The sequence below is a fragment of the Stenella coeruleoalba genome (assembly GCF_951394435.1).
Source record: "Stenella coeruleoalba genome assembly, chromosome: 2".
NCBI classification, from domain to species: Eukaryota; Metazoa; Chordata; class Mammalia; order Artiodactyla; family Delphinidae; genus Stenella; species Stenella coeruleoalba.
In genome coordinates, this window is record NC_137147.1 from 105,517,476 (window position 1) to 105,544,995 (window position 27,520).

Below are 27,520 nucleotides of genomic sequence, written 5' to 3' on the forward strand. Positions count from 1 at the left end.
AAACAACCTGTTTAAAAAATAGGCAAAGGATCTGAATAGACATTTTTTTCAAAGAAGACATACAGATGGACAACAGGTGCATTAAAAGATGCTCAGGATCACTGATCTTCAGGGAAATGCAAGTCAAAACCATAATGAGATATCCCCTCACACCTGTCAGAATGGCTGTCATAAAAAAGACAACAAGTAACTGTTAGCAAGGATGTGGAGAAAAAGAACCCTTGTACACTGCTGGTGGGAATGTAAACTGGTGCAGCCGCCAATGGAAAATAGTATGGCGACTCCTCAAACAATTAAAATAGGACTACCATAGGATCCAGCAATCCCACTCCTAGGTATTTATCTGAAGAAAATGAAAGCATTAATTAGAAGAGATATACGTGTTGCAGTATTATTTACAATAGCCAAGATATTGAAGCAACCTAAGTGCCCATCAGTAGATGCATGAATAGAGAAGGAGTGGTGGGTCCCTGCCTCGCATAAAATGGAAGTCACTCTTAGTTGCCTGTACAACAGATATTCTTCCCGTCTTCCTGACTCAGACCCAGAACCCCAATTTTGTTTGGAACAGCAGTTTCCCAGACCTGGCGATTAATGGTGATTTGACCTAATCCCAGCATTCCACTCTTGTTCCATTTGCCAAACACATGACTTCCCAGCACCCTTAAAAGGTAGAAGTTGACATGTCTCCTAGCTCCGGACAATGCAACTTAAGGGGAATCTGCTAGAAGCACTCAAGAAAGATTTGGCTCTCCTTATTAACTGAGTAGATGCAGATGGTACTGTTCCTCCATGCACCTTCCCACCTTGAAGGTAGCTGTGATGCCTGGGGCTACAGAAGCCATCTGGTAGCCATATGGGGGACAAGCTCTCACATTAAAGACAGCTGAGCAACCCGACAGCAAGAACAGAAGAGAGGTAGACCCTCACAACATCATGAAGCCCCTACACCATCCTCGGACAGCCTCTCTTTGGACTCCCTGTAATGTGAGAGAATTAAAACCTTTATTACTTATGGTACTATTAGTGCTTCTGTTGTTTGTTCCTGAAAGAATTCCTCCTCCTTTCCCTTTTCTCTGGATTTCCAAATTCATTTTGTTATACTGAAGATAACTTATGTATTTCATCTAGAATAATGTCTGGCTCACAGTAGGCACTCTGTAAGTCACTGCTATTCCTGCTTCTGCAATTCCTTGTCTTTAAGACTCAGATCCTAATTCTCTTCCACCTCCACGATTTCAATTGTCTGGGTCAATGCTTTCATAATGAATCACATAAGGTTGCCTAAAATGCATATTGCAATATCACTTTTTCCTGGATATCTTTTCTCCTTTGCTATGTTGTGAACTCTTGAGAGGGCAAAATCTATCATAGTTTTCCCCCACAATGTTCTGTTTGGTCAGATCTAAGGTGTCATTCGTTTTTAAATGCACCATTATTTTATGAACTACAAAGAAAGAAAAAAAACCGTGTCAATTTAATAACGCCATGTTGTACAATATCAGAAATAACCTAAGTTCAGATATGTTGAAATATGGGAGGAAAAGGTGCCTTTCAGAATTGAGAGGCTGAACGTACAAAGAGACAATGGCCAGACCCTGTACCAAAACAGCGCTGACTCACAACCTGTGGCATAACAGTCAGCCCCAGACGCTCAAGGCTTGAGCAATAACCGACAGCTTCTCTCATTTTTGCCTCCACTTCCAACTTAGTACCAACTGGGGAAGGCCCGATATGAACCCCTAACTGATCACAGAGGATGCCACGCTTCTCCCGCATCCCCACGCCAACAGCCTCCCCTCAGGGCACACCTGAAGCCTTCCCTATTGCCCACTCCAAAGATATCCACTCCTCTGCCCGCGTTTGAGTCTCTGCCAAACGCAAGGGATGAGGCTGATTCCCCTACGGCGGCAAGTTCAGAAAAAATAGCCTTTGCTTGGTTCCATTCGGGCCGTCTGTGTTTATTTCCACAGAATCAATGACTTTCCATAGTAGTAGTTTTCAGGGCAGTGTTCATTTGCTCAGCGAGCATGTATCTTCTGGGTAATAGGAACAGCGAAGCTGAATCTGGCCTCTGTTCCCCGACACCAAATTAAATCTCAGACAGAGTTTTGGGTGAAGTAGAAAAGAATAGCTTTATTGCTTCACCAGGCAAAGGGGGCCACGGCGGGCTAATGCCCTCAAAACTGTGTGTCCCAGCTTGGAGAGGGTAGTGATCAGCTCATGGACCTTCTTCTGATTGGTTGGTGGTGAGGTAACCGGGTGTCAGCATCATCAACCTTCTGGTTCCAACTGGTCTGGGGTCTACATGCTTGTGGGCAGCACACCATCATTAACGGCTAACTTCTCCCACCTGGTGGGGGTTTTAGCATCTGCAAAACAGCTGGGAGATACTGCTGTGTGTATCCCTTGGAGGGGCACCAGGACTCTGCCCCAAGTCTGCACTATTGTTTCTCTTGACTGTTTGTTTCTCCCTGGTCCCACATCCCCTCCCTTCCCTAATTAACAAGTGCTTGAATCTGCCCGTTGGAACCCAGGGAAGGTCATGGAGGCTGAATGAAGCCTATATTCTGTAATCAAGAAATGGGAGACACAGAAAGGCTTTTGTGCCCAGGAGCCCCACAGGGCCCTGCTCGGTATCAACAGTACAGGATTTCAGGTTGGGGGATGTTTACAGGGAGGGGCTGGACCAGGGAACCAGTGATTGTAATAGTTTAACCGCGGGGCAACTCAAGCCTGAGCCAAGCGGATAGCTGTGAAGAGACAAAGGAGCATGGGATTGGGTACAGTCTAAAGAAAAGAGATGACAAATTTGAGGTGGAATCAAAGCAGAAGGAGAGGCCACTTAGGCTGAGGACAGGGAGAAATCCCAGGGGACCCCGAGACGTGAAGCCCCGTTAGGCCAGAGGCTCCGAGGACACCACTGTAGCTCCAAAAGGTCAGGACAGAGAGCAGGTTCTACAGAGGAGAGCTGACCCACAGATGCTGAAAGAACACCCTCGTCACCACGAGGAGGGAGGGGAGCCGGGGAACGGAATGGCGGTGTAGTGTGCGGCACGGTGTGTCACACGTGTGTTCTTTGAAGGGAAAAAGATGAGACACAGGGCCACGGCTGGATACGGCTGAACGTGACTCTTCCTGGAAGGCATCATGGCTACTAGGCTGCATTTGGTTAACCTATGTTCCATGGATGTCGCTAATGAGGTGAATTAACTGGAACCACGAAATAAAAGTTAGTCATTTGTCAGGCCTTTCTTCCTAAAAGAACTCTCTTTTGGAATTATTGATGCCTTGGAAATGATCGGGTGTGCCCCTGGGTGTGAAGCTCTGGGTAACAAGTGAGCAGAAGACTGGAGAATTCATTCATCGAGTCTGTGCCATTGAATTCATCCCTTTAAAAGCCTCAGGAGGCCGAGTATCATTAAACAACATTAATTAAAATACTAAAGACCAGAGAAGGGCAACCGGCAGGAGGGGCAATGGACCGACATCAAAGAGATGGAAAATAACAAAAATAGCAGCCATCGCTATGCATTAAAGCCCAGGAGGCTGACAGCTCAGCTGGAGCGCCTGCAGAGGAAAGCTTCACGGACACCAGCCCTTGAGCACAAGAGGAAACATGGTGGCAGGCAGGAAGGGACCCAGGGGTGCACAAAGGGGTTCCTTTCACTTTCCACAGACATCCGAGAGGTTCAGGCTTGCGCAGATCATAATTAAACACTGTCCTATGATTAGCTTAGAAGTGTCTATGAACACAGAACGTACCACTGCCTTTGTACTTTAATATGCTGCTGCATAGTCTCAGCGTTTTAGGTTTTATTTCAAAAGGAGGAATTTTAGCATTTTGCTAAATTACAGAATGATTCTCTCACACAAATTTCTCTAGCGCAACCTCTTTTAGATGTAAAAATAAAGCACCTGAAGCCACCGTGAGTAGTGGTGTGGTTCCAGTTCAAGGTGGGGAGATATCAGTACATTGAGGATGGATGACCCCCAGGTGGAGGTGTGAGGACCATGTCAGACCAAAAGGGTATTGACCTCAGGCAGCCTGGCTCTGAGTTCCTCTCCCCAGAGAGAACAAGTGTCGTCAACTTCTTGTATATCCTTTCAGAGATAATCTATGCACAGATCAACAAATATATGCAAAAATACATTATTTTTTTTACAGAAAAACTAATATATATAACACCTATATAATTTGTTTTTCATTTAGAAATATAAATTGAAGGGTCAAGCTGTTCACAGAGACAGAGATCAGGTGAGAAGGAGTAGTTTTCAGTGCTGAAGAAATGAAGCCATTCTTGGCGTGTTAGATTTTGAGGTATTTATGGTATATTCAGGTGGATGTTTCATTAAACAATTAGAAGTACAGCCAAACTGCAGTGCAACTGCCCAGGAAATCTGTTGAATAGAATTAATGTTAAAGTGGGTGTACATCAACAGCTCTCTGTGAAAGCCTTATCAGTGCAAAATAAAAGAGTTTAATAAATAAATAAATGAAAATACGTCTTGCAGACCTTTACATACTATATGCCAAAGTCGTCTCAATACCCACGGGAGTATTCCATTGTATATATTTGCCATATTTTGTTTAATCCGTCCTCTGGTTAAATGTCTACTCTTCATTACAATTAGTGCTGGAATGAATAACCTTGTACATGAATCAGTTTCATATGTGCAAAGATAGATATAGGATGCATTCTTATGAATGGAATTGCTGGATCAAAGAGTAGGTACAATGAAGATAAAAACAGCATCTACTTCCTTGAATTGTTTTGAGAATTACATGAGCTTTTGCATGTAAAATCAGACTAAGGTCTCAACAAAATAGATGTTGTTTTGCAAGGCACTGTGTTGGCCACCGTGGAGAGGAACGGCATGGGGTACAGAAATTCCTAAACAGAAGTGAATTCACAGTCCCTCCCTTCAAGGCTTCAAGTCCAGTTACCCCCTGGTAATTCTTGGTAGCAGGGCACACTAGTAAAGGCTATCTTGGGCATATACACACAACTCTAATAAGTCCAGGGAAGAAATGGATAAATTCCAAGCGGAGAAGTTTTCACAAGAAATGGAGTTTATGAGACGGGTTTTGAGGTTGGGAAGGATCCAAATAGGCAGTGAGAAGGGAGAGGCGAGTTTCCAGATGGAAAGAATCACAGGAGCAACGATCAGGCCGCCAGAACTGACCCTCCGAAGACCATGGAATTCTTGGAGATCAGGTTAGTCGGTCTGGGTAAACCTCACTTTGAGGCCACTTTGAAAAAAATCCGATACGGACTGGCCAAAATACTCAAACATAGTCAAGGTTGGTGCAGAGCCTTGGTTGATTTCTCTGCTCTGAGACAGGGGCTCAAGGAGTTGGGAGGTTCTTCTTAAGTCTTCAACATGGAACACTCACTCGCTCATGCAAAGTCCCCTGAGAAATTACCGCAAAGCTTTCTCACTGGTGTGCACTTCCAGAATCAAAAGGAATAGTGATTCCAGGGGCCTTTTAGCAGAAACTGGTATCTCATCTAAATGTTGCAACTACCACATCTGTTTTTACCGATAACAGTCTCTTCCTGGGGAATAGAGACCAACAGTTCACATTTCACAACTTGGCTTAAAAACTTATGGGCACCGCATGGCTTAGCTGAATCTCAACGGTGTCACTGAAAAGTTTACAAAGGAAACCTGCAACTTTCTATGAATGCCTGAGAGGATTGCTGTACAATACTTGCCTCTGGAGTTCTGTGGATGTTTCCTGAAGCGGCCCTCCTAGTTGGGGCTGAGAGGTGGCACCTGGTATAAGACCACGTTGCCCAGGAATAGCTAGCAAGGACATTCTCCCCAGCCGGTTTCCCATCTGTATATTGGGAGTAACAGGTCTCGAAAAACATGAAACTTTTCATGCAGGAAAAGAACATTTACAGATTTTATGTACCAGGAACTCATTCCTTATATAGTAACTGTTGGATCATTTTATAAAATTCTTAGGTCAGCCCTGCTGACATATCGTTCAAGCTGCAACTCTCAGGGCCATCTTTTGATTCCTTTCTTTCTTATCTCCTCCCCACCTCTGCCATATCCAATCACTTCTACTGATACTTTTGCAGTCTCACATCTGCAGACCCCTCCTACCTTTCTCACCCCCATGGCCCTAAGCTCTGGACCTCATCCTCTCTTCCCTGCATCATTGCAGCAGCCTCCTGACCAGTTTGCCCTGCATCTGGTCTCCTTCGGGCCTTTTCCCTTCTCCATGCAGCTGAGAGAGGCCGGAGAATGTCACCCCCAAATATACCACTTTAGCATATTGATTATTTGGGGTTAAGGGCATTTGAGAAAAAGCACATGCAAGAAAAGCACTCTGACCCTCCATTTTATTCCTGAAGGCAGGAGATGAAATTCCTACATGAAAGATGTCCTCCCTATACCAAAAAGAAAGTAACATTCTTATCATCAAGGACGAGAAGTTGAGACCCAGAGAATTCTAAACAAACAGACGTTGTGAAAACAATTCTGATCTCCCCTTAGCCTCCCACATACTTGAGTTACTTTTCCACAATTGCCCCTTTTTTACAAGCTACTATAAAACCCTGTCGCTTCTGCCATTTCTTTGGGTCTCTGTTCCAGTTGAGGGCTCCCTTGTCACTAGAACAATATCAATTTGCAGGCTTTCTCCCGTCGGATGTCCGTTTAATAATCAGACCCAGCTGAAAACCCTAAGAGGGGAAAACGTCAACGTTTGCCCCCCCATTCGGTTACCAGAGGGCTCTTTCTGAAACCTAGGTCTTGTATCATTCTCTCTTTAGGGTGTGCTCACGGCCTCCAGAACAAAACGTAAAGTCTCTGGCTCGGCGTTCAGGATCCCTCCTGGTGTGTCCAGCTTCATCTCTCTTCCTTCTCTCCCATTCCCTGAGCTGCCCACACAAGCTGAGATTATTTGGCGTTCCTGGAATAGACCATAAACTTCTAGGGCTTCATTTCTTCACTCCCACTGTTGATTCTGCCTGGAGGCCTCTTCTTCTCCCTCTCCTCTCCCCATTCTTAACCCCCAGTTCCTGCTGGAGCTTCCCAAACAACCACCAGGCAGAGGCACTAAACCTCCACGTGGCTCCAAGGGCGCCTTGTGTCCCTCCAAAGGCCTCCCCCCAAGAAGACTGCGTCTGAGAAGAAGTCAAATCCAAACCATCTTTATGGGAACAAAGTTCCAAAAGGCAGATTTTAAAGTCCCTTTCAATATTGTATGATGTCACTTACATGTGGAATCTTAAAAAAAAAATGCAACAAACTAGTGAATACAACAAAAAAGAAGCAGGCTCGCAGATATAGAGGACAAACCAGTGGTTACCAATTGTGGGGAAGGCGAGAAAGGGCTGGGCGCTTGGGAGGTACAAACCGTTGGGTGTAAGATAGGCTCCAAGATGTATTGTACATCGTGGGGAATATAGCCGATACCTTGTAATGACCGTACATGGAGTGTAAACTTTAAAAATTGTATAAAAGTTTTAAAATAAAATAAGAAGGAAAAAATAATAAAGTCTCTTTGGAAATGCATGGGATTGAAATTCACAGACTTCTGGGAAAATTTTTCCCACTTCATAATTCTATAGATCTATGTGCTTAATAGTCAAAGACAGTCCCAGCTTGCCTGGATGTGAAATACGGGTCTGAGTGAAGAAAGTAATTTCTGATTCTCCTACATCCTATAAAATGAAACCATCCCTATGTTTCCTCCTTAAGACTGCAGGTGCTTACGTCAGCTTGTTCAAGCACAACCCTTACTGTTTTACATTTGATTTTGTGACACACTGTCATTAAAATCTTGTTGGAAAGGTTTTTTGAAGACTAATGATCATATCATCTTATTTGAATTATATATACTAATTATAAACATTCAAGTAATACCTAGATAACTAAAAATATAAAAAGAAAACAAACCCCCAACATCTCCCCTAAATCCATCCCCCCATGTAAGTCTCATCCGTATTGGTGACCAGTTCAAATACTGCTCCTTTTGCCATATAGAAACTGAGATTGTGCTACTTGTGTTATTAAAATCAGAGATATTTAATGTAATTTTACTTGTATTTAACAGAACAAAGAGGAATCGACGAGAATTCGAAGAAATTCCAAACTTCAGGCAAATGTTTCCTCACCACAAGAGATAATCATTCCTAAAATTTCCCTCTAAACTGAGGAAAACTTTAATTAGGAATGACGGCATGAGAGCCCTTTTTTTAACTTCATATTTGAATTTGGGCACAAGACTGGAATTCATTCATCTATTCATTCATTCACTGACCACTGACCACATGCAAGACTGTGTTCAGGCCCTAGCAATTCAACACTGCAATTAATAAATATAATTTCAGGTGGAGGTGTGTGCTAGGAAGAGAAACAAAGCAAGGTAAAGTGTTAGGGGGCTAATTAAGATCAGATAGGCATAGACAGCTTCTCTGTGGGAAAGAGAAGGAACTTGAATGAGGTAAAGAAGTAAACCATGAAAATATGGGGAAAGAGTATTCCAGGCAGAGAGAACTGCAAGTGCAGATGCCCCAAGGCTAGAGTCGGCTGGGGTATAATAGGAAGAGCAAGGAGGCCAATGTGGTGGGACCTGAGTGAGCAATAGGGGAAGGGGCGGGAGATGAGAAGAAGCTGGAGGCCAGATGAGGCAGAGCCTTATAAGCCTGGGTAAGGCATTTAGATTTTTGTCCATATGCAATGAGAAGCCATTGGCAGGTCCTGAGCAAGGGAGTGACATGACCTGGTTTGCTTTTTGAAAAGAGCACTCTAACTGAAATACGGAAAATAGTCTGTGGTGGGCTTGGGCAAGAGTAGAAGCAGGGAGGCTAGTTATCAGGTTACTGCAGCAGTCTAGAAGAGAGAGGACCAAGGCATGGGCTGGAGTGTGGTGATAGAGGTCAGAGGTGCCAGATTCAGTCTACCTTTGGAAGGTAGAGCCAAGAAGACCTGCGGGTGGGTGGACCGTGGGGTGTGTATTAGTGTCCCAGGGCTGTAGCAGCAAAGTACTATAAGCTGGATGGCTTAACAACAGTAATTGATCATCTCCTAGTATTGGATGGAGGCTAGAGATCTGAAATCAAGGTGTCCCTCTGAAACCTGTAAGGGAATCCTTCTTTGCCTCTTCGTAGCTTCTGGTGGTTTGCCAGAAACCTTTGGCATTCCTTGGCTTGCCGTTGTATCACTCCAATCTCTGCCTTCACTGTCACATGGTTTTTCCCCTGTGTCTGTCTCCACATGGCTGTCTTCTCACAAGGACACCAGTCATATTGGATTAGGGTCCACCCTACTCCAGTATGACCTCATCTTAATTAAGCACATCTGCAAGGAACCAATTTCCAAGTAAAGTCACATTCTGAGTGTTGGTGCCCAGGGCAGGCTGCCCCCAAATTTGCTTCAGTGGCATATTGATTATTTTAAATTAAAGTTACTTAAGAAACAAGTGGTATAAGAGGGACACTTTGACCTGCCTCTCTGCCTCCCTGAAAGCGGGAAATAAATCTCTCATGTGAAAGGTGCTCTCCCTGTACCTGGAGGTAGAAGGACACCCTTATTGCCAGAGGTGGGGAACTGGCGCAGAGAACCCTGTATAAACAAACCTTGTTATGCCTTTAATATACTCTCCCAAGCCCAAACTCAGTTTAGATTCTTCACTACTTAACCACTCAAAGTTTCTTTGTCTTGTCAATTCCTCACAAATTTATTATTTCTTTGTCTAAAAAGTATAAACGCTGCCTGCTTTGGCCACTTCTTAGGTCCCATTTCTATGAGACCTGTGTGCGCAGGAATTACAATTTGTTTTTTTTCTCTCGTTAATGTCTTGCGTCAATTTTATTAGTAGTCCAGCCACAAGAACACAAGAGGGGTAGAGGTAGAAATTTCCCCTCCCCAATATGAGGTACTTGTAGTAGTTAGGATTTCAACATCTCTCTTGTGGGGAGAAGGAGGGCAGGGAATGGGGGGCAAACACAAGTCAACCCGTAACGGGATATAAAAGAAAGAAGGGAATTGAGAAAGATGTCTTGATTTTTGACCTAAACAGTGATGTGAATGGTGTGCCATTTATGGAAATGGGAAAGAAGGGATGTCTCCAGGTGGGACCAGATTTGTGGGGGAAAGTAAATAAAGAATTGTTTCGGAAACGCGGTGTTTGTGATATCTATGGGACGCTTGAGTTGCCGGTATAGAGAAAACAGTTGCATTTTCAAATTTGGAGATCAGAAAAGAGGGATGGGCTGAGGAGGTAAATTTGGAAATCGTTGGTTTATCGAGAGTCTTTTTAAAGCCACAAAACTTGATGAGATTATCTAGCGAAGTAAACGCAGGGAGAAGGGAGCAAAGATCTAAGAACTACACCTCGGGACACTCCAACATGTAGAGGTGGTGAAGAAAAGGAGGATCAAGCTAAGAAGACAGAGACAGAGCTGGCAGTGAGGTAAGAGGAAAACCAGGAGAGTGTAGAGTGTCAGAAACCAAGTAAGAAAGCATTTCAGGAAGGAGGGAGTAAACTGCATTAGATGCACTGAGGGCGTGTTTTCTCAATTAACCTATACTCTCTTTGGTGCTAAATATCTAAAAGTCATTTAAATGAGCACCAACTGACCACAACTCTCCATTCCTTGAATGAGATTCTATATACTCTTACCCACCTTTACAGGTCTTCTATTGGAAAAATATTTTTCTCAGAAATTTGTTTCTGGAGAACAATGAGAACAAAAGAGTTTTCAATTAGGCAAAATCATTTTCCTATTTTAACAAAGGAGACACAGGGTTTGAATTGGAGTCAGCCTTGGAGGGAGGGGTGACTCTAAGTCAACGATCAAAGTAGCCCCCCTCCCCCCTCCCTCCCCCTACCCCACATGCCTTTAAGGGGCCTGAAAATGCTTCATGCCCTAGCTGACCAGCAAATGTTACCACCCCTTTTCATTTCATTTAATGCTGTTTATCTGCTAGTGGGTTTGATGCTTGTCCTGAGAACGTGCAGCCTGCCAGGCTGCCAGCCAGCACTGCTCTTTAATTCAGAGCTTCCCCCCGGGAACCTCATTCCTGCTGTTCTGTAACCTGGGCTCTCAGGATTTCCTGCCAAGTGGGACATGGCCTTGTCTCACATCTGCACGTGTGGCTTATTCTCAAAGACACCTGTTTTCTCCAGTGACAAGACTCACACTTCAACAATCAGCCAGGCTTTAACACAATGGACCTTGGCCACATGACGTTTTCATTTTTCTTGAGTCAGAGGCTTGACTCTCAGGGTCAGTCCTTGAATAGCTTTGCAGAAAAGAAGCTGACATGAATGTCATGCACTTAGTTTTTCCTATCTAATTGAATTTTTTAGAATCTATTATTGAGAATGTGTCACATGCGAGACACAGGTCTAAGTGCTGGGAATATAGCAGCTAAGCAAGGCAAACTCTGGGTCTACTTTAATAAAGCTTACATTCTTTGTGGGGAAAGAAATTGAGAGAGAGAGGATAAATAAATAAACAAAGAAATAAGAAAACTTCAGATGGTGAACTGTGCTTTGAAAAAGATAAAACAGGGTCATGCGATGGAGGGAAGCTTCTCTGACTAGATGATGTCTGAGCTGCAACCTGAATGTTGAAGAAAAGCGAGCTGTACAGTGATCTGGAGGAAGAGCGCTCCATGCAGAGGGAACAGGAAGTGTAAAGGTCCTGTGGCTAGAACAGACTTGGGATGGCTGAGTGTGAGAGAAACAGAAAGCTGGCTAGTATAAATAATGTAAATTGATGAATGTGGTACAGTTTGTCAGAGAGGTGGGCAAGGGCTAAATCATGTCATTTAATAAAATGTGCTGTTTCTTAATCTCTCCCTCTCTCTCCGATTGTATATATATACGAGAGACAGACAGATACAAATGTCTCCTGTGAGGAGTAGCTCTTACGTGGGGAAGGGAAGTGCAGTGGGATATGCTTCCAGTGGCACAGGTAAAAACTGAGCTTAAGTAACCATATACTGATAAGCTATACAATATCCTTATCTCTCCACTCAATTTAGAATCTCAAGTACATGTGTATTACTACGGATACCATGTATCCGTGTAATAGTGAATAGACACTAGCTGTCTATTCAGTAACATTTATTCAGTACATAAGCGGTGCCAGATGGTAAGCTAGAACAGGGATCAACAAACCTTTTCTGTAAAGGTTCCGATAATGAATATTTTAGGCTTCGCAGGCCATATAGAGTCTCTCTCACGTATACTGTTTTGTTTTTTTGCCACTCTTGAAAAATGTAAAAACCATGCCTAGCATGAGGGCTGTACGCAAACAGGCCACAGGCTAGATTTCCCCTGTGGACCATAGTTTGCCAGCCCCTGGCCTGAAGGTCAACAAGACATGTCCCTACCGTAAAGATGCCCAAAATCTGGTGGGGGAGAAGACAGACCTGATAATACAGAGTGACAGAGATGAGTTCACAGCAGGATGAAAGGACTCGGGGAGGGCAGTTAACCCAATACCAGAGGACCAAGGCAGGCTTTCTACGGAAGCGACGTCTAAGAGCATGGGTGGGAGCCAGCCAGGTGAAGAGGGGAAAATGAAGATTCAAGCAGGAAGAAAGACAGCACAGCCAAGGGCCTGGAGATGAGCACAATCACAGGATAAATTCCAGGAGCAGCGAATCTCTTCACTGTGTGTGGAATCAAAGGTTGTAACCACGAATGCTATAGAGGCTGGGTGGTGAGACCACAGAGGACAGCAGGCCATGGGAGGGGCCGCAGCACCGCACAGCGCTGCTGACCTTGGGGTCAGCCTCTCGGGCACGGTGAGGGGCGGTGGAGACTGTGCCCTGGCTAAAGAGCAGCTGGTGCTCAGCTCCTGCTGGCAGAACGTGGCCCAATGTTGGCAAATCTGATTCTTCAAAAGTCAGAAGAAGTTTTGATTTTAAGGTGAGATTCCATGTTTTCAAAGATTGGTGATGAATTTTTAGTCAATGTAAATACCGTGAGGATCAATATTCTGTGGGCACAAAGCTGTCTGCAATTTTGGGCACTTGGCCTCTGGTTTACAGGCTCTGGACTACACCATAAAGGGCGGCGGTGAGAGCACAGAGGCCAGTCAGGGCCCTAGGGACTGGACGATGAAGAAGAAGGAGGAGAAGAAGGAAGGAAAGGGGAGGGGACGGAGGAAGAGGAGGACATGGGTGGCAGGGGAGGGGGAGGGGGAAGACGAGGAGAAGGGGAAAAGAAAAGGAAATCTGGCCACGCATGTGTAACTGGACCATACGATGTAGTTTGTATTTGTAAGGGAGAAATGGTGTGGGTGAGCTAAGCCTGCAGAGCACACGGCTGCACTGATCTGGGAGATTGGGGGCCTGGGGGGCGTGGGAGACACTCGTACCTTCTGAAGAGGGGTGGCAGGAGCAGAGAGGTCTCTAAGACTCTGAACCTGCTGGGAGACAGCCACCCATGTAAGATGAATCCCTCTCTGGAATGGCGCGGTGGAAGAGAATAAGAATGGGTTCCAGCATAAATACACTACCAAACGTAAAATAGATAGCTAGTGGGAAGCAGCCGCATAGCACAGGGAGATCAGCTCGGTGCTTTGTGACCACCTGGAGGGGTGGAATAGGAGGGTGGGAGGGAGGGAGACGCAAGAGGATGGAGATATGGGGACATATGTATACGTATAACTGAATCACTTTGTTATAAAGCAGAAACTAACACATCATTGTAAAGCAATTATACTCCAATACAGATGTTAAAGAAAAAAAAAGCATGGGTTCCAGGCTCTGGACCAAGTTCACGGGCAGCTGGCCAGCCACTGAAGCTGCAGACTGACAGAAAACCTCAAACTGAACTGAGAACACCCAGTATGAGGAAAACAGGGAGAGATGAAGGCAGGAAGTTTAGAGTCATTGTTAAGAAAAGAAGATATGCAGAAGATAATCAAGCAGCAAAAGAAAACCCTGCAGAGGGAATTGGGGAGGAGATGCTGGGCCAGGCGCCACCTGTCCTCAGGGGCCAGGCTCCAGCCTCCACACCCTTGCTGCCTCTCATTCCTCCAGCTCGGAGGCTCAGCCACCTCACTCAAAGCTGCTACTGGCCGATGTCTTCCATGAGATCCGGTGCCGTCCCCCCATCAGGCCCTGGAGAGTCCCTCTACCCTGCTCTGGGTCTCTTCAGACCAGTGGGGCATCAAAATTGGGTTCCCCAAGTAGTCCTCAACTCACGTTGTATTTCAACATAAAAATCTGTAGTATTTTCCATCTCCTAACAGCAAAAAAAAAAAAAAAAATTGTATCATAACTTCTAGACTGATTAGTTTTTAGTGGTGTTTAGCTTTCTCTCTCAGTTAACGTGTAAGGAGAAAGTGGGGTCATGCTGTCTCATAAAATTAGTGGAGTTATTTCTCATCTTTATATTTAACTCATTTAATTATTTTTCAAAGCAGAAAACCAATGTTTGATACACAGACACATACACATTTACCAGACTTGTTTCATAAATGTCCTTTTGCGTACATATAACATTGCCAGATTGCAAATTCAGTAAGGAGAAACTGCATATCGATTTATGATCTTCTTTTTATAACATTATAAAATGGATGAATTAATTACATTAGTTCTGCAGCATTTTAATCCTGACTTTTCTGCTTTTATTATCTATCCCACAAGATGGGTTCTATAATTTTTTTCCAGTGGTATTTATAATAGCCCTTGAGATCCTCATTAGCATGTTTGACTGAATTGAAAAAAACATCAGATGTTTGTCACAACGGACAGTAAGAACTTTCTGACTGACTGGTTTTACAGTGAGGATTAACTTTGCCAAACAGATTATATGGCAGACGTTTTACATATATTTAATAAAACAAACTCATAGTTCCAAGGCTTGATGAAACTGTATTCAAAGCACATGATAATAAAAAAAACACTATATCAAAATAGATTGTCTCGCGCTTCCCTGGTGGCACAGTGGTTGAGAGTCCGCCTGCCGATGCAGGGAGCACGGGTTCGTGCCCCGGTCCAGGAAGATCCCACATGCCGCGGAGCGGCTGGGCCCGTGAGCCATGGCTGCTGAGCCTGCGCGTCCGGAGCCTGTGCTCCGCAACGGAAGAGGCCACAACAGTGAGAGGCCCGCGTACCGCAAAACAAACAAACAAAAAAAAGTGCTACTAACCACCGCTGTCTAACTTCTAAGGTTAGTATAGGATACAAGGAAATAAATCTTGGTGAGGAATGTTTAGAAATTGGAATTCTAATACATTGCTGGAGGGAATGTCAATTGCTTTCCTGTATACCAACAATGAAAAATTGGAATTTGAAATTAAAAACACAATACCATTTATATTAGCACCAAAAAAAGAAAGGAAGGGAGGAAGGGAGAGGGAAGGAAGGAAGGAAGGAAGGACGGAAGGGGGAAGGAAGGAAGGGGGAAGGAAGGAAGGGGAAAAAATAAATAGGTATGAAGGGCATCTGTAAAAAACCCACAGCTAACTTCATACTTGGTGGTGAAAGACTGAATGCTTTCCCTGTAAGATCTGGAACAAGACAAAGAGGTCCGCTCATACCATTTGTATTCAACATTTGTACTGGAGGTTCTAGTCAGGGCAACTAAGCAAGAAAAAGGAATGAAAGGATTATTAAAGAAAAAAAAAGAAATGAAAGGGCATCCAGATTGGAAAAGGAGAAGTAAAACTATTTTTTTGCCTATGACATAATATGATATATAGAAAATCCTAGAGGGACTTTCCTGATGGTCCAGTGGTTAAGACTCCACATTTCCAATGTAGCGGGCATGGGTTCGATCCCTGGTCGGGGAACTAAGATCCCACATGCCGTGTGGCATGACCAAAAGATAAACAACAACAACAAATATATATATATATGGAACAAATTGGGAAGAAATATTTGTAACATATATAATTTTTAAAATTAAAAAAAAGAAAATCCTAGAGAATCAAAAAAACCCTGCTCTTGAGGTTATGGGGAGGGGGAAGGGTGAGCTGTGACAGGGCGAGAGAGAGTAATGGACATATACACACTAACAAACGTAGTAAGGTAGAGAGCTAGTGGGAAGCAGCCGCATGGCACAGGGATATTGGCTCGGTGCTTTGTGACAGCCTGGAGGGGTGGGATAGGGAGAGTGGGAGGGAGGGAGACGCAAAAGGGAAGAGATATGGGAACATATGTGTATATATAACTGATTCATTTTGTTATACAGCAGAAACTAACACACCATTGTAAAGCAATTATACCCCAATAAAGATGTTAAAAAAAACAAAAAAACAAAAAACCCTGCTATAACTAATAAATGTGTTCAGAAAAGTTGCAGGATACCAGATCAATATACAAAAATCAATTGTATTTCTGTACACTTGCAATGAACAATCCAAAAATAAATTTAAGAAAGCAGCTCTATTTACAATAGCGTCAAGTAGAATGAAATACTTAGGAATAAATTTAACAAAGGAAATGAAAAACTTATACTCTAAAACAAGAAAACATTGTTGAAAGAAATTAAAGGAGATCCAAAGAAATGGAAAGGCATCCCATATAACACTGGTACCAAACTGATCTCCAGTATCACAGCAATTCCTGTCAGAATCCCAGCTGACTTCTTTAGGTAAGTTAACAAGCTCTTTCTAAATTTCTTATGGAATTGCAAATAACCCAGGATAGCCAGAACAATTTTGAAAAAGGAGAAGAATGTAGGAGAACTCATACATTTCAATTTCAAAACTTACTACAAAGCAACAGTAATCAAGAGAGTGTGGCACTGGTACAGGATAGGCATATAGATCAGTAGAGTAGAATTGAGGGTCCAGAAATACACCCATATGTCTATTAATATTTGACAAGAGTGCCAGGACCATTCACTGGGGAAAGAACAGTCTTCTAAATAATCGCCTCCAACACCTCCCACACTGATACTATACTTTTATTAATTAAGCCTAATAGACAACCTGATAAGAAGCAGATGGTTTCTCATTGCAATAATTCTGAAGAGTGACTGCTTTGTTTTTGATTTTGAAAATAAAAATGCATGGCAAATCTTGGAATTTTTGAAACTGGAAGAGACCAAATTTATCATATAAGAACTCGTCTAATCTTTGCATTTTACAGCTAAAGAACTCCATAATTTGCTCAAGAACACACAAATAACTGTCGTAATTGGGAAAAGGACTAACTAGTCAGGTTTCCTGCCTCCCAATCCTGGGTTCTTTCCATCTAATGAGTTTGTGTCTCTAAATTATGTCTCTTCTATGCAGGTATGAAGAAAATGACTAACCAAGGCAATCTATCAGAGTGACTAAACACACACATACAACACATCTTATTCTGTGTAACTAGCATAGAAACTTATGAGAAAGATCCTCTTCTTGTTTAAAGCATGTACAAATCTGGAAAGATGTTTTAAGAAGAACATTAACGGTCTTAGAAAAAGAATTGATTTATTCAAAATGTAACTCAATATTCCATATGAATTAATGCCTGGGTTTATGTGTGAGCTGTCTAGATTCGATTTTTTTATTAGTCATAAAGATTATTTGGACCACAGGTTTTGCCCTACCCGTTTCTAGTTTATTCCCTCTTCCATCCAGGTCCTATGCTCCATGGTTCACTTCTAAGACTAGGAGTTGTGTCAGGAGAGGGGAGCAGTGCCCCATGCCATAGGTGTTTGTGCTTTTATGCTATCAGTTTTACCCTATATTGACAACAGAGAGAGTTAAAAGACATCTTCCCTCCCTCCCTCCCTTCTTCCTTTTTCCTTTCTTCCTTTTTCCCTTAACACAAAGTGTGTAACCTCATTCTCTTTGTAAAAGACTGAAGTAATATGAAATTACGAAGCATAAAATGTGACTGTTCCTTTGCAAACCCTCCTACTGCCCTCCCTGGACATAACAACGATTCATAATTTGGTGGGTCGTCTTATTCCATAGTCTCTCTCTTTATTCCTTTTCATCCACACATATGTAAGTATGAACATATTTTTATTGAAACGAAACCACACTCTATACATTATCCTGCTTTCTTCATAATAGTTTGAGATGATACTGAATCATTGCACATTGGCCCACCTCATTTTTTTTTAAGTGCTCTGTGATAAAGTAGCTAGTACTTAGGTAGAGGGAACTATGTGTAAGGATCTGTTCAAAGTGCTTTACATTATTAATTCATTTAATCCTCACACTAACTCTATGAGATAAACGAAATCCTTATGCTTAATTTATAGATGAGGAAATTGAGGGAGTGAGGTAATTTTCCCAATGACACATAGCTAGTTAAGTGGTGGAGATGAGATCCAATCTCAGGCAGCCTGGCATCAGAATGCCATGCATTTAACTGCTAGGCTGCATTACTCCTCCATGATGTAAACGTTCCATAATGTATTTAAATAGTTCCTTATTAAGGAATCTTTAGATTGTTCCTAATTTTTCACCATTATAAACAATGCTGTAATTACCTCCTCATACATGTAATCAAGTCTATCAATCTTCTCTTTCACAGCTTCTGAATTTGCATCTTGTGTGGGAAGGCCTTTCCATCCCCAGGTTATAAATAATCCTTCATTTTCTTCTATAACTTTTATGGTGTGGCTTTATTCATTTAACACTTGCGTTCTTCTGGAATTTGTGTTGATGTATGGCGCAAGTTAGAGGTCTAATTTGATTGCCTTCCATATGGATAGCCAATTGTCCCAATATCATTTTTTTCATTTTTTTTTTTAGTTGAAGAGATATTTCCCAAGAAAATCTTTTAAGACTTAAACAGCTTACATCAGCATATTCAGATCTATGCATGCTTAATCAACTGTTGAGAACTATAATCATAGGGCTTCCCTGGTGGCGCAGTGGTTGGGAGTCCGCCTGCCAATGCAGGAGACACAGGTTCGAGCCCTGGTCTGGGAAGATCCCACGTGCCAGAGCGGCTGGGCCCGTGCGCCACAACTGCTGAGCCCATGTGCCACAACTACTGAAGCCCGTGCATCTAGAGCCCATGCTCCACAACAAGAGAAGCCACTGCAACGAGAGGTCTGTGTGCCGCGGCGGGGAGTGGACCCCACTCGCCACAACTAGAGAGGGCCCGCACACAGCAGCAAAGACCCAATGCAGCCAAAAATAATAAATAAAATAAATAAATTTTTTAAAAAAGAAATATAATCATAAAATGTCTCATTAAACCTACAGGAAAACGTTTACAGGATGGAGAGAACAAGGATAGAAACCAGGGATTTCCCCTCACCCCCCATATCAAATGCACTGAATGGATATTTTATCACGGAAAGATTTTGAACTTAGTTCAGACCCTGGGTCTGTCCCTTAAAAAATAATTGGTCTTGAGTAAATCTTCTATGCCTCTGTTTCCTCATCTGTAAAAGGAGAAGATAGTAACACCTGTCTCAGAAAGCAGCTGTAATGATGAGAGCACCTGGTACTCATTAAGTGCATCATCTATGTGAAAGGTTTGATTTCCCTTTTTTTTTTGTTAAAGAACTAAAGTGTCCCCAAAAGACAGTCCTGTTCTTATACCCAAAAGCCTTTAGGTGATACAATGTCTGTTATTTGAGAGCATTTGCTTTTATGAGACATTGTACAATGTTCTCAGTTTGACCTTGGTTTCAAGGGACAGAGTTCCAGAAGCAGACGTAAAGGTTATTGTTGATTTCTTGGTAAAATAAAGAGAATTCAAGTCCTTTTATTTATCTTTGCTGGCTCAAAAACACTAGGAGAAAAAAAATTGTTGAAAGTCAAGTTATGCCTCCCTTTGTCCTATCTTTCTTCTCCATAGCTGCTATTTCAAACCTTGTTCTTTCTCTGACCTTCTACTCTGTCACGACATTTGACAACTAGCCTCATCTCACCTCCTCCATCAGAGAAAATGAAACTCATCTTCCCTCAACTTCCTGCTGCCAAAGTCACCAGCACTTGCACCTATACTTGATCCATTCTCCTTCCCACCAGTCCCTCCTGCCCAAGTACTGGTCATTTGTCTGTCTCCCTCACTGGTTTATGAGCATAAGGACCAGGTCATTGGAATACTGTTTCCCATCACCTAGCACAATGTAGGATCAGAGTAGACACTCAAAACACTAAAGGAAACCAGAATATGTCACCCCAAAATACGTCTCTTTGACATAAAAATTATTTTAAGCTGGCAGTAAACATATTGAGAAGCAGTAAACATAAAAATTATTTTAAGCTGGCAGTAAACATATTAAGAAGCAGTAAACTGGGCTTCCCACGTGGCGCAGTGGTTAAGAACCTGCCTGCCAACGCACGGGACGCGGGTTCGAGCCCTGGTCCGGGAAGATCCCACATGCTGCGGAGTGGCTGCGCCCGTGCGCCACAGCTACTGAGCCTGCGCTCTAGAGCCCGCGAGCCACAACTGCTGAGGCCCGCATGCCTAGAGCCTGTGCTCCGCAACGCGAGAGGCCACGGCAATGAGAAGCCCGCGCACCACAGTGCTGCAACTGGAGAAAAACCCACACGCAGCTACCAAGATCCAGCACAGCCAAAAATAAAGAAAGAAAGAAGCAGTAAACTTATGAAAAGCTCTCTCTAACCTCCTCTTTTTCTGCCTAAAGCCTGGATATAAATTCTACTTTTACTGAAGCCAGACTCTTGACAGCACCAGGAGAATCTGCAAAGAAACCTAACTGCACTAGTATCCTCCCATATATTACCTTCCACAGTTTGCTGCCCTTTGAAGCCTAAAACTTCTTTCCTTAGTCCTGTCATTTCTCTTCAAACTCATTGTTCTTTGTTGAAGATGCTACATAAGCCAGAGTTCTAAGCCACTATTTTGAGTTACTCTTCAATCAGTTTTCTCCCATGTATGCTGCATGAGTTAATAAACAGTTTTTCTCTTATTAATCTGCCTTTATTTTTAAGGAATCTAAGCTGAAAACCTAATATGGGTAGAGGTAGATGTTTGCCTCTCCTACAACACATTTTTAAATGAATGAATGAGATCTGCTTCCTTGGTACTCACTATCTTATCAGGAAATGTTATACCTACAAACATGGTACTCTAACCCGGACAGTTAGTCAAGGTTAAGCGGAACATATAATTGATATGGTCTTTTTATTTGAAAAAATTGCTATCAGTATTTATCAAAATAAATTCTATTTAAAAATTATAATAAATGAGGTGCCATTTATGGCAAAATTTGTCTTTTAAAGGAACATCCCTGCACACCTGGAGATGCATTCCACCTCTCACTACATCACAGATGACTATTTCCAACCTGACTCTATACAGAATTCTTGCTACTTCCCACCTGAAATTCCCACTCACAGAGCCCAGGAGCCTGTCCATGTCCTCAGGAGACCTGGGACATCTTGCTCCAAAATGGATCAGAGGCATCAGGACTCAGCAGAAAAGTGCCTCTTCAGGATTTGAATCCTCCGTTTTTGCAGTTGCAATATTCGACATCAAATTTCTTTACATCCCAGCCGTTTTATTGGACGTACTAACAAACAAACTCATATTTTCCTGGTATGATTCACCTGAACTGAAACTAAAGCTTTAATAACCCAGCATTCTACACGGCACCCCTCTCTATGCTCATCAATAATAATCAGTCGTTCACCACAAAAACTCTCAATGCTTTTTCCTAGCAAGGAGCCATCTAAGTAGTCACCTTACAAACAATGGGTGGTTATGAATTTATCTTTCTGCTGCCCCCTCAAAATCACTGGAAGTGTGCACTTTACCCTGTCAAACTGCTCTATTAAGAATTGAAAGAGGCAACATTGTGCAGAGAACATGGAGTTGCAATAGTAGAGATCTGAGTGTGACCTTGGCAATTTACTTAACCTCTCTGAGATCCAGTATCTGAAAAAAATAGGAATAATACACCAGCTTCATAAGGTTGATGGTATGAGGATATTACCACCAGCGATTTTGACTTAATTATCCAGGTAGTTTCAAAGCATCTCCGGGTGATTTTAATGCACAGCCAGGGTTAAGAACCGCTGGGTAAATGCTTCTCAAAAGTATTATCTCCATGACCACCCTTCAGAAACTTTAAAATGACTTTTGAATATTTAAAGCAGGATTAAGAATATAAAACAACCTCTTTTCACCTGTGTAAGAAAACCAGAATATGCTTAGGAATAGAAAATGCTAACGTTCATAGTAAAACTGTCCAACAACTGAGTTAAGAATGAATATACATGCAGGGCTTTTGAGGAAAGCTTTGTCTTCAACAAAGAACCTAGAGTTATATATCTGAATTATTATGTCCCTCCAAAGTATTACTACATGAAGATAAGCTATAAAACCTATTTTAATGATGCTGCCACTGTGGAAAAATAAATTTATTAGAGAGAAATTGCCCTTTGAGACTGAGGTAGATTTGCTAAAATGTCTTAAATGGCGAAAAATTTTGATCTTTGGTTGCAGATTTAACTTCTGGAATCAATAAAGTATCATTTGAAGTCAAGTCAGGTGAGTTGGTAGTTAACCAAGATGGGAGCTCTCATTGTAGGCATTGGGCCCAATGTCTCTGAGGGGCTCTTGCTACGTATCATATCCCTCAGTAAGTAGCACCCAACCTAGCACAAGTCACGGCTCAGTGATTGAACTTAAATGAAATATTCGATACAAAGACAGATTATCACAGGTGGCCTTGAAGGTCATTTCATTCTCAAAGAAAAGATTAGAAATGGTTGGAGCAATATTGAACTCATTAGAATAAGGATGTGGTTTTCCAGACAGGCAGTGTTCATGCCACATGTTTGTTACAAAGACCATTTCAGTTCTTCCTAAATATGTTTGGATTAAAGGGGAGTGACCCATGGCAAAACCATGGTATCACTAAGAGATGGTGGTGGCTGTGTCTTCAGAGCTTTCACAGGGGGACATTCATTATAGTAAATAACCCAGAATGTAGGTCTGACCCTTGGCTGTACAGGCTCAAACCCATAACTACCAGTTTGTGGAGAATAGGTCTGACTCTTGAGGCTGGACTCCCATTAATCAACATGATGAGAATGATGTATAACACCAGAATTCCAATTAGTTATGTTACAAAGAGAAGTATAACAGTTGTAGGGCCCAGAGACCTCTGGTAATTATGACCAGCACACTTTCTTTCAGAAAGCAGAACTGGGTGGGAAGTTCAGGTCCATCAGAAGGTGGCACAGTGAACAGGAACTTGAGATTGGGTGAATGAATCTCAAGGATTCATTGGGTGAAGGAATCTCAATGAATCTGAAGGCCTCCACAGCATCCAGTTGGGATAACCTGAGGACTATTTCTCACCATAGGGAGAGCCCTTTGGTGGGAATGCCACACTCAAGTTCAATGACCAGGATTGCTTCTCCCCCTTATTTAGGAGGAAATGGCTCAAGTTCACCTCTCCACTATCTTTTAATGTTCATTTCCACCACTGTCCAACTTCTTTTCTGACATATTTATAATCTATATTAGTACATTCAGTCATGTTACATCATATCTTGTGAGTCCTAAAAACAGTGTCTTTTTAAGACGACTTTGCACCTTTTGCTCTGGTCTATTGTGAATTGACCTTAATGCTTGACTCTTATTTCCCTGTTTCCCAAATTTATGAAGTTCAGGAGATACCTAGCCCATTATGTTCTGACAATACTTATAGTACCAGAAGTCTCCCATGTAAAAAAAAAATTTTTTTTTCGGAAGAAAAATCCATTAGTCTCTCAACAAATATCAATTGCACCAGATATTTTTCTAAATGCTGGCAATTCCATGGTAAACAAAACAGATAAAGACCGAAACCTCATGGGGCTTATATTCTAGCTGAAAAAACGAAATAAATGAGAGAATAAATACTTATATAAAATAATTTCATATGGTGATAAATTGAAAATAAAATTAGAAACTCCTACTAAAATGTTCATTTGTAAATTAAGAGAAAATTCTTACCTCTGGGAGATTTTCAAGTCTACCTTACATGGTCCCAAGATGACTAGAAATATCATGGTCAAAGTAGAAAAATAAAAGGGAAGGTCCCACTGGAAAAAAAAATACAGAAAAATATGAAATCAGGGACCTTGGAAATTCACATATCATGACAATGAGAACAAGACAGGTGTGGTTCTGCAGTTCCAGAAATCTATGCCTGTGAATTTTCTCCCCGCTAGTGCTGCTTGTATTTTTGACAGTTTCCTCAGGATCTATGGCCTTAAATGATGCATGAAGAAGGGGGAAAGTGGAATTACTCCTTTATGCCGTACCTGAATTTAATGTCTTGCAGCAGTGCTCCAGATTTTTACTTTGGGTCTTGCAAAAGTAATATCTCTTGGGGAAAAATGGAGGCAAGAAGTACCTGAACATAGAACCATCATATTTAGCCTAAGAAAAAGGGAAGTGGCAGCCAGAAGTAATTATGATCGTTATAGCATGTATCATTTATTCAGTACCCACTATGTCTCACATACTGAAGAGGCGTTTGCGTATTTTACCCAAATAAACTCAGAGACCCTGTGTAACCCGATTTCCAGGCAAAGGCACATTCAAAGAAATGCAAGCCAGTAGTCAAAAGAAATTTTAAAATAGTTCTGTTCATTACTTGCATTTGAAATAAACTCCTTAAAATTCCTTTTTGTCCCATCTCTATTCTCATATACCCTCTGCAGTTCTACAGTCTCTTAACCCAGCCTCACCCTCCACTTCTGCACAGAATGCACTGAAAACCCATCACCACTGGGATAGGCTCTGGTCTCTCCTTTTTCTTCCCCTTTTCTGCCTGTTTTTATGGTTCTCCATCTCTAACCATTCTCCTGATTCTAAATCACAGACACCCAGAGAGTCAGACAAGAAAGGCAGAAATTATAAGAAGGGGAATGGGTGAAATTGGAAAGACAAAGACAATATTATCTTTATTAAGCTGGGACAGGAGGAAGTAGCAGGAAGGGGGAAGGCTGAGAACATTCGCATGTTAATAGGTGCGAGAAGTGATTATAATTATGGCCCTAGTGAATCCCCTTCCTTGCTCCCAGCCCTTCTGCAATGAGACATCCCTCTCCTTAAATCTGGACTGGCCTTGTGATTTGTTTGGGTCAACAGTATGGGGCAGAAGGGATATTATGCAAGGTCTGGAATCTTGTCCTGAAGAAGTTTTGCAGTTTCTGGTTTTGCTCTTGGAACCCTGAGACCACCGTGCTGTGAAGAAACTCAGCCCAGCCTGTTGGAGGATGTGGAAGAAAACCAAACCATCCCAGCTGCCACCCAACACCTATGACCAGAAGTGTGCCTGAGGCCATCTTGGACTCTCCAGCCCCAGCTGAGCCATCAGATGACACAGTCACATGAGGGATTTCAGGCAAGATCTGAAGTAGAACTGACGAGATTGCCAACCCATAAAATTATAAGGAAGCAAATCATGGTTTGGGGATGGTTTATAACAGAGCAAAGGTCATTCCCATATAAATCATTAGCTCGTGTAATTCTTACAACACAAAGTAGGTTATTCTTATTTTATAAATGAGAAACTGAAGTTCTGCAAAATTAAGTATCTCATTCAAAGTCACAGAACTTCCAAATGATAAAACTAGCTTGGTATCCTGGTCTGCCTGCTTTCAAATCTCATTCTTACATGGTCCTTTTACTCTATCTCTGAGATCTATGAGTTACGACTACTAAGAATCATTCCTTCTGTTAAACTCCTAGAAACTGATCACTGAAAACAGTCTCTTAACATCTCCCCCTTCCCAGCAACTTTAGGACTTATACCTGCACATCCATACTGTTGGAAATCTGTACACTTTGTGTTCCAGTTTGTGTCTCCATGGCACATAATATATGGTTAAGGGCATTGTTCAATTTGGACTTTTAAGGCATTTTAATGGCTGTCTAACTTCATCTTTGTTCATTTATTTACTCTCATTAATTAGCTATCATAATTACTATCAACTATTGAATGTTTACAATGGGTTGGACACTCTACTAAGCACTCTGCATGCATTATCTCATTTAATCCTCACGAAAACCCTACCGTGTTGCCATTGTCACCCCCGTTTTGCCAACAAGGAACCCGAGGTTCAGAGAGTCATCCAGCTAGGAAGTGTTGTAGCTGGGACACAAACCCAGGCCTGTCTGATGATAAAGCCTGTGCATTTAACCAGTGGATTGTACCCAGTGGTGTTCTGGTAAGTAGTTTACAGCTGGCTCTATGAGAAAAAGAAAGCCATGATTTGTAGCTTTTGTGATTCCCGTGGTATAAATACTCATATTATCATTGAGGTCAAGCTAACAGACTGACTTCACTGAAGGCAGAGTTGGGGAAAGCAGAAAATCTAGAAAAGCCCCTAACCCCACCATCCTCTCCAACAGACAGACGTGGCTTATGACACGGGAGGTGCAAAAACGCGGCTGACAGCACAGCTGGCCATCGTGAAGCAAGAAAGCTGATAAAGAGCTGTGGCACAATCCAGAAAACTCAACCAACAGTCAGATGTCCCAAAGATGTTTCTGTTTTCCCGTGACACCCTGCCTATGCACTGGCCACTGTTATGGCAGACCATGTTCCAAAAAGCATCACATGAATCACCTAGTCCAAAGCTTTCAGAGCCCTCAGAAGACCCCTCATCCAACCTCCATCTCTGAATAAACCCCTTTCTCCTCATGGCCAGGGTATTGGCTTCATGGGTTGGGGGTTCCAAAGGAGCTGAAATGAGGGAATGGACTTCTTTCTTTCTTTTCTTTTTCATAAATTTATTTATTTATTTATGGCTGTGTTGGGTCTTCATTGCTGCTCGCGAGCTTTCTCTAGTTGTGGTGAGCGGGAGCTACTCTTTGTTGCGGTGCGCGGGCTTCTCACTGGGGTGGCTTCTCTTGTTGCAGACACGGGCTCTAGGCATGCGGGCTTCAGTAGTTGTGGCACGCGGGCTCAGTAGTTGTGGCTCACGGGCTCTAGAGTGCAGGCTCAGTAGTTGTGGCACACGGGCTTTGTTGCTCCACGGCGTGTGGGATCTTCCTGGACCAGGGCTCAAACCCATGTCCCCCGCATTGGCAGGTGGATTCTTAACCACTGTGCCACCAGGGAAGTCCCAAGTGGGTATGGATTTCTACTGAGTCAGCATAGGGCGTGGGCACCCAGAAAGTGCAAGTCAAGTCAAAGAAGCAGGAGAGGAAATATGGCCTGATGTCTAAGAGTGTGAACTCCAAAATCAGAGAAATCTGGATATGATTCCCAATTCTACTTACTATTAAACATGGGACCTTGGAAAACTAATTTTTCCATGCCTCAGTTTCCCCACCTATAGAATGGACATACTAATAATACCTTCCTCATAGAGTTATGAGAAATACATATGCTAATGTACATGAAGATCTTAGCACAGCTCCTGGCACATGAAAACATTCAGTAAAGAATAGTTCTGAGGGACTTCCCTGGTGGTCCAGTGGTTAAGACTCTGAGCTCCCAATGCAGGGCGCACGGGTTCAGTCCCTGATCAGGGAACTAAGATCCCGCATGTTGCATGGCACAGCCAAAAAAAAAGGACACGTTTAAAAAAATAAAAAAAGAATAGCTCTGAGCATTATTAGCTACTTTTTTTTTTCTTTTTTT

At 42.5% G+C, this 27,520-nt stretch overlaps 1 protein-coding gene across 8 annotated transcripts in view; it reads right to left on the bottom strand.

Moving 5' to 3' along the window:
• The window catches only part of LOC307181787 (5-formyltetrahydrofolate cyclo-ligase), a 263,359-nt gene that overhangs the window by 80,057 nt on the left and 155,782 nt on the right, over window positions 1-27,520 (bottom strand). For 7 of the 8 annotated variants that reach the window (XR_013827041.1, XR_013827042.1, XR_013827043.1 and 4 more), the window contains exon 4: window positions 23,875-23,963. The exons of the other annotated variant lie outside the window; for it this stretch is intronic. Coding sequence is in view for 1 of the 7 variants with exons in the window: in XM_079912625.1 (XP_079768751.1) it covers window positions 23,875-23,963 (89 nt within the window). In the remaining 6 variants the exon portion in view is untranslated. The remainder of the gene's footprint in view (window positions 1-23,874; window positions 23,964-27,520) is intronic. 8 annotated transcript variants of the gene reach the window in all.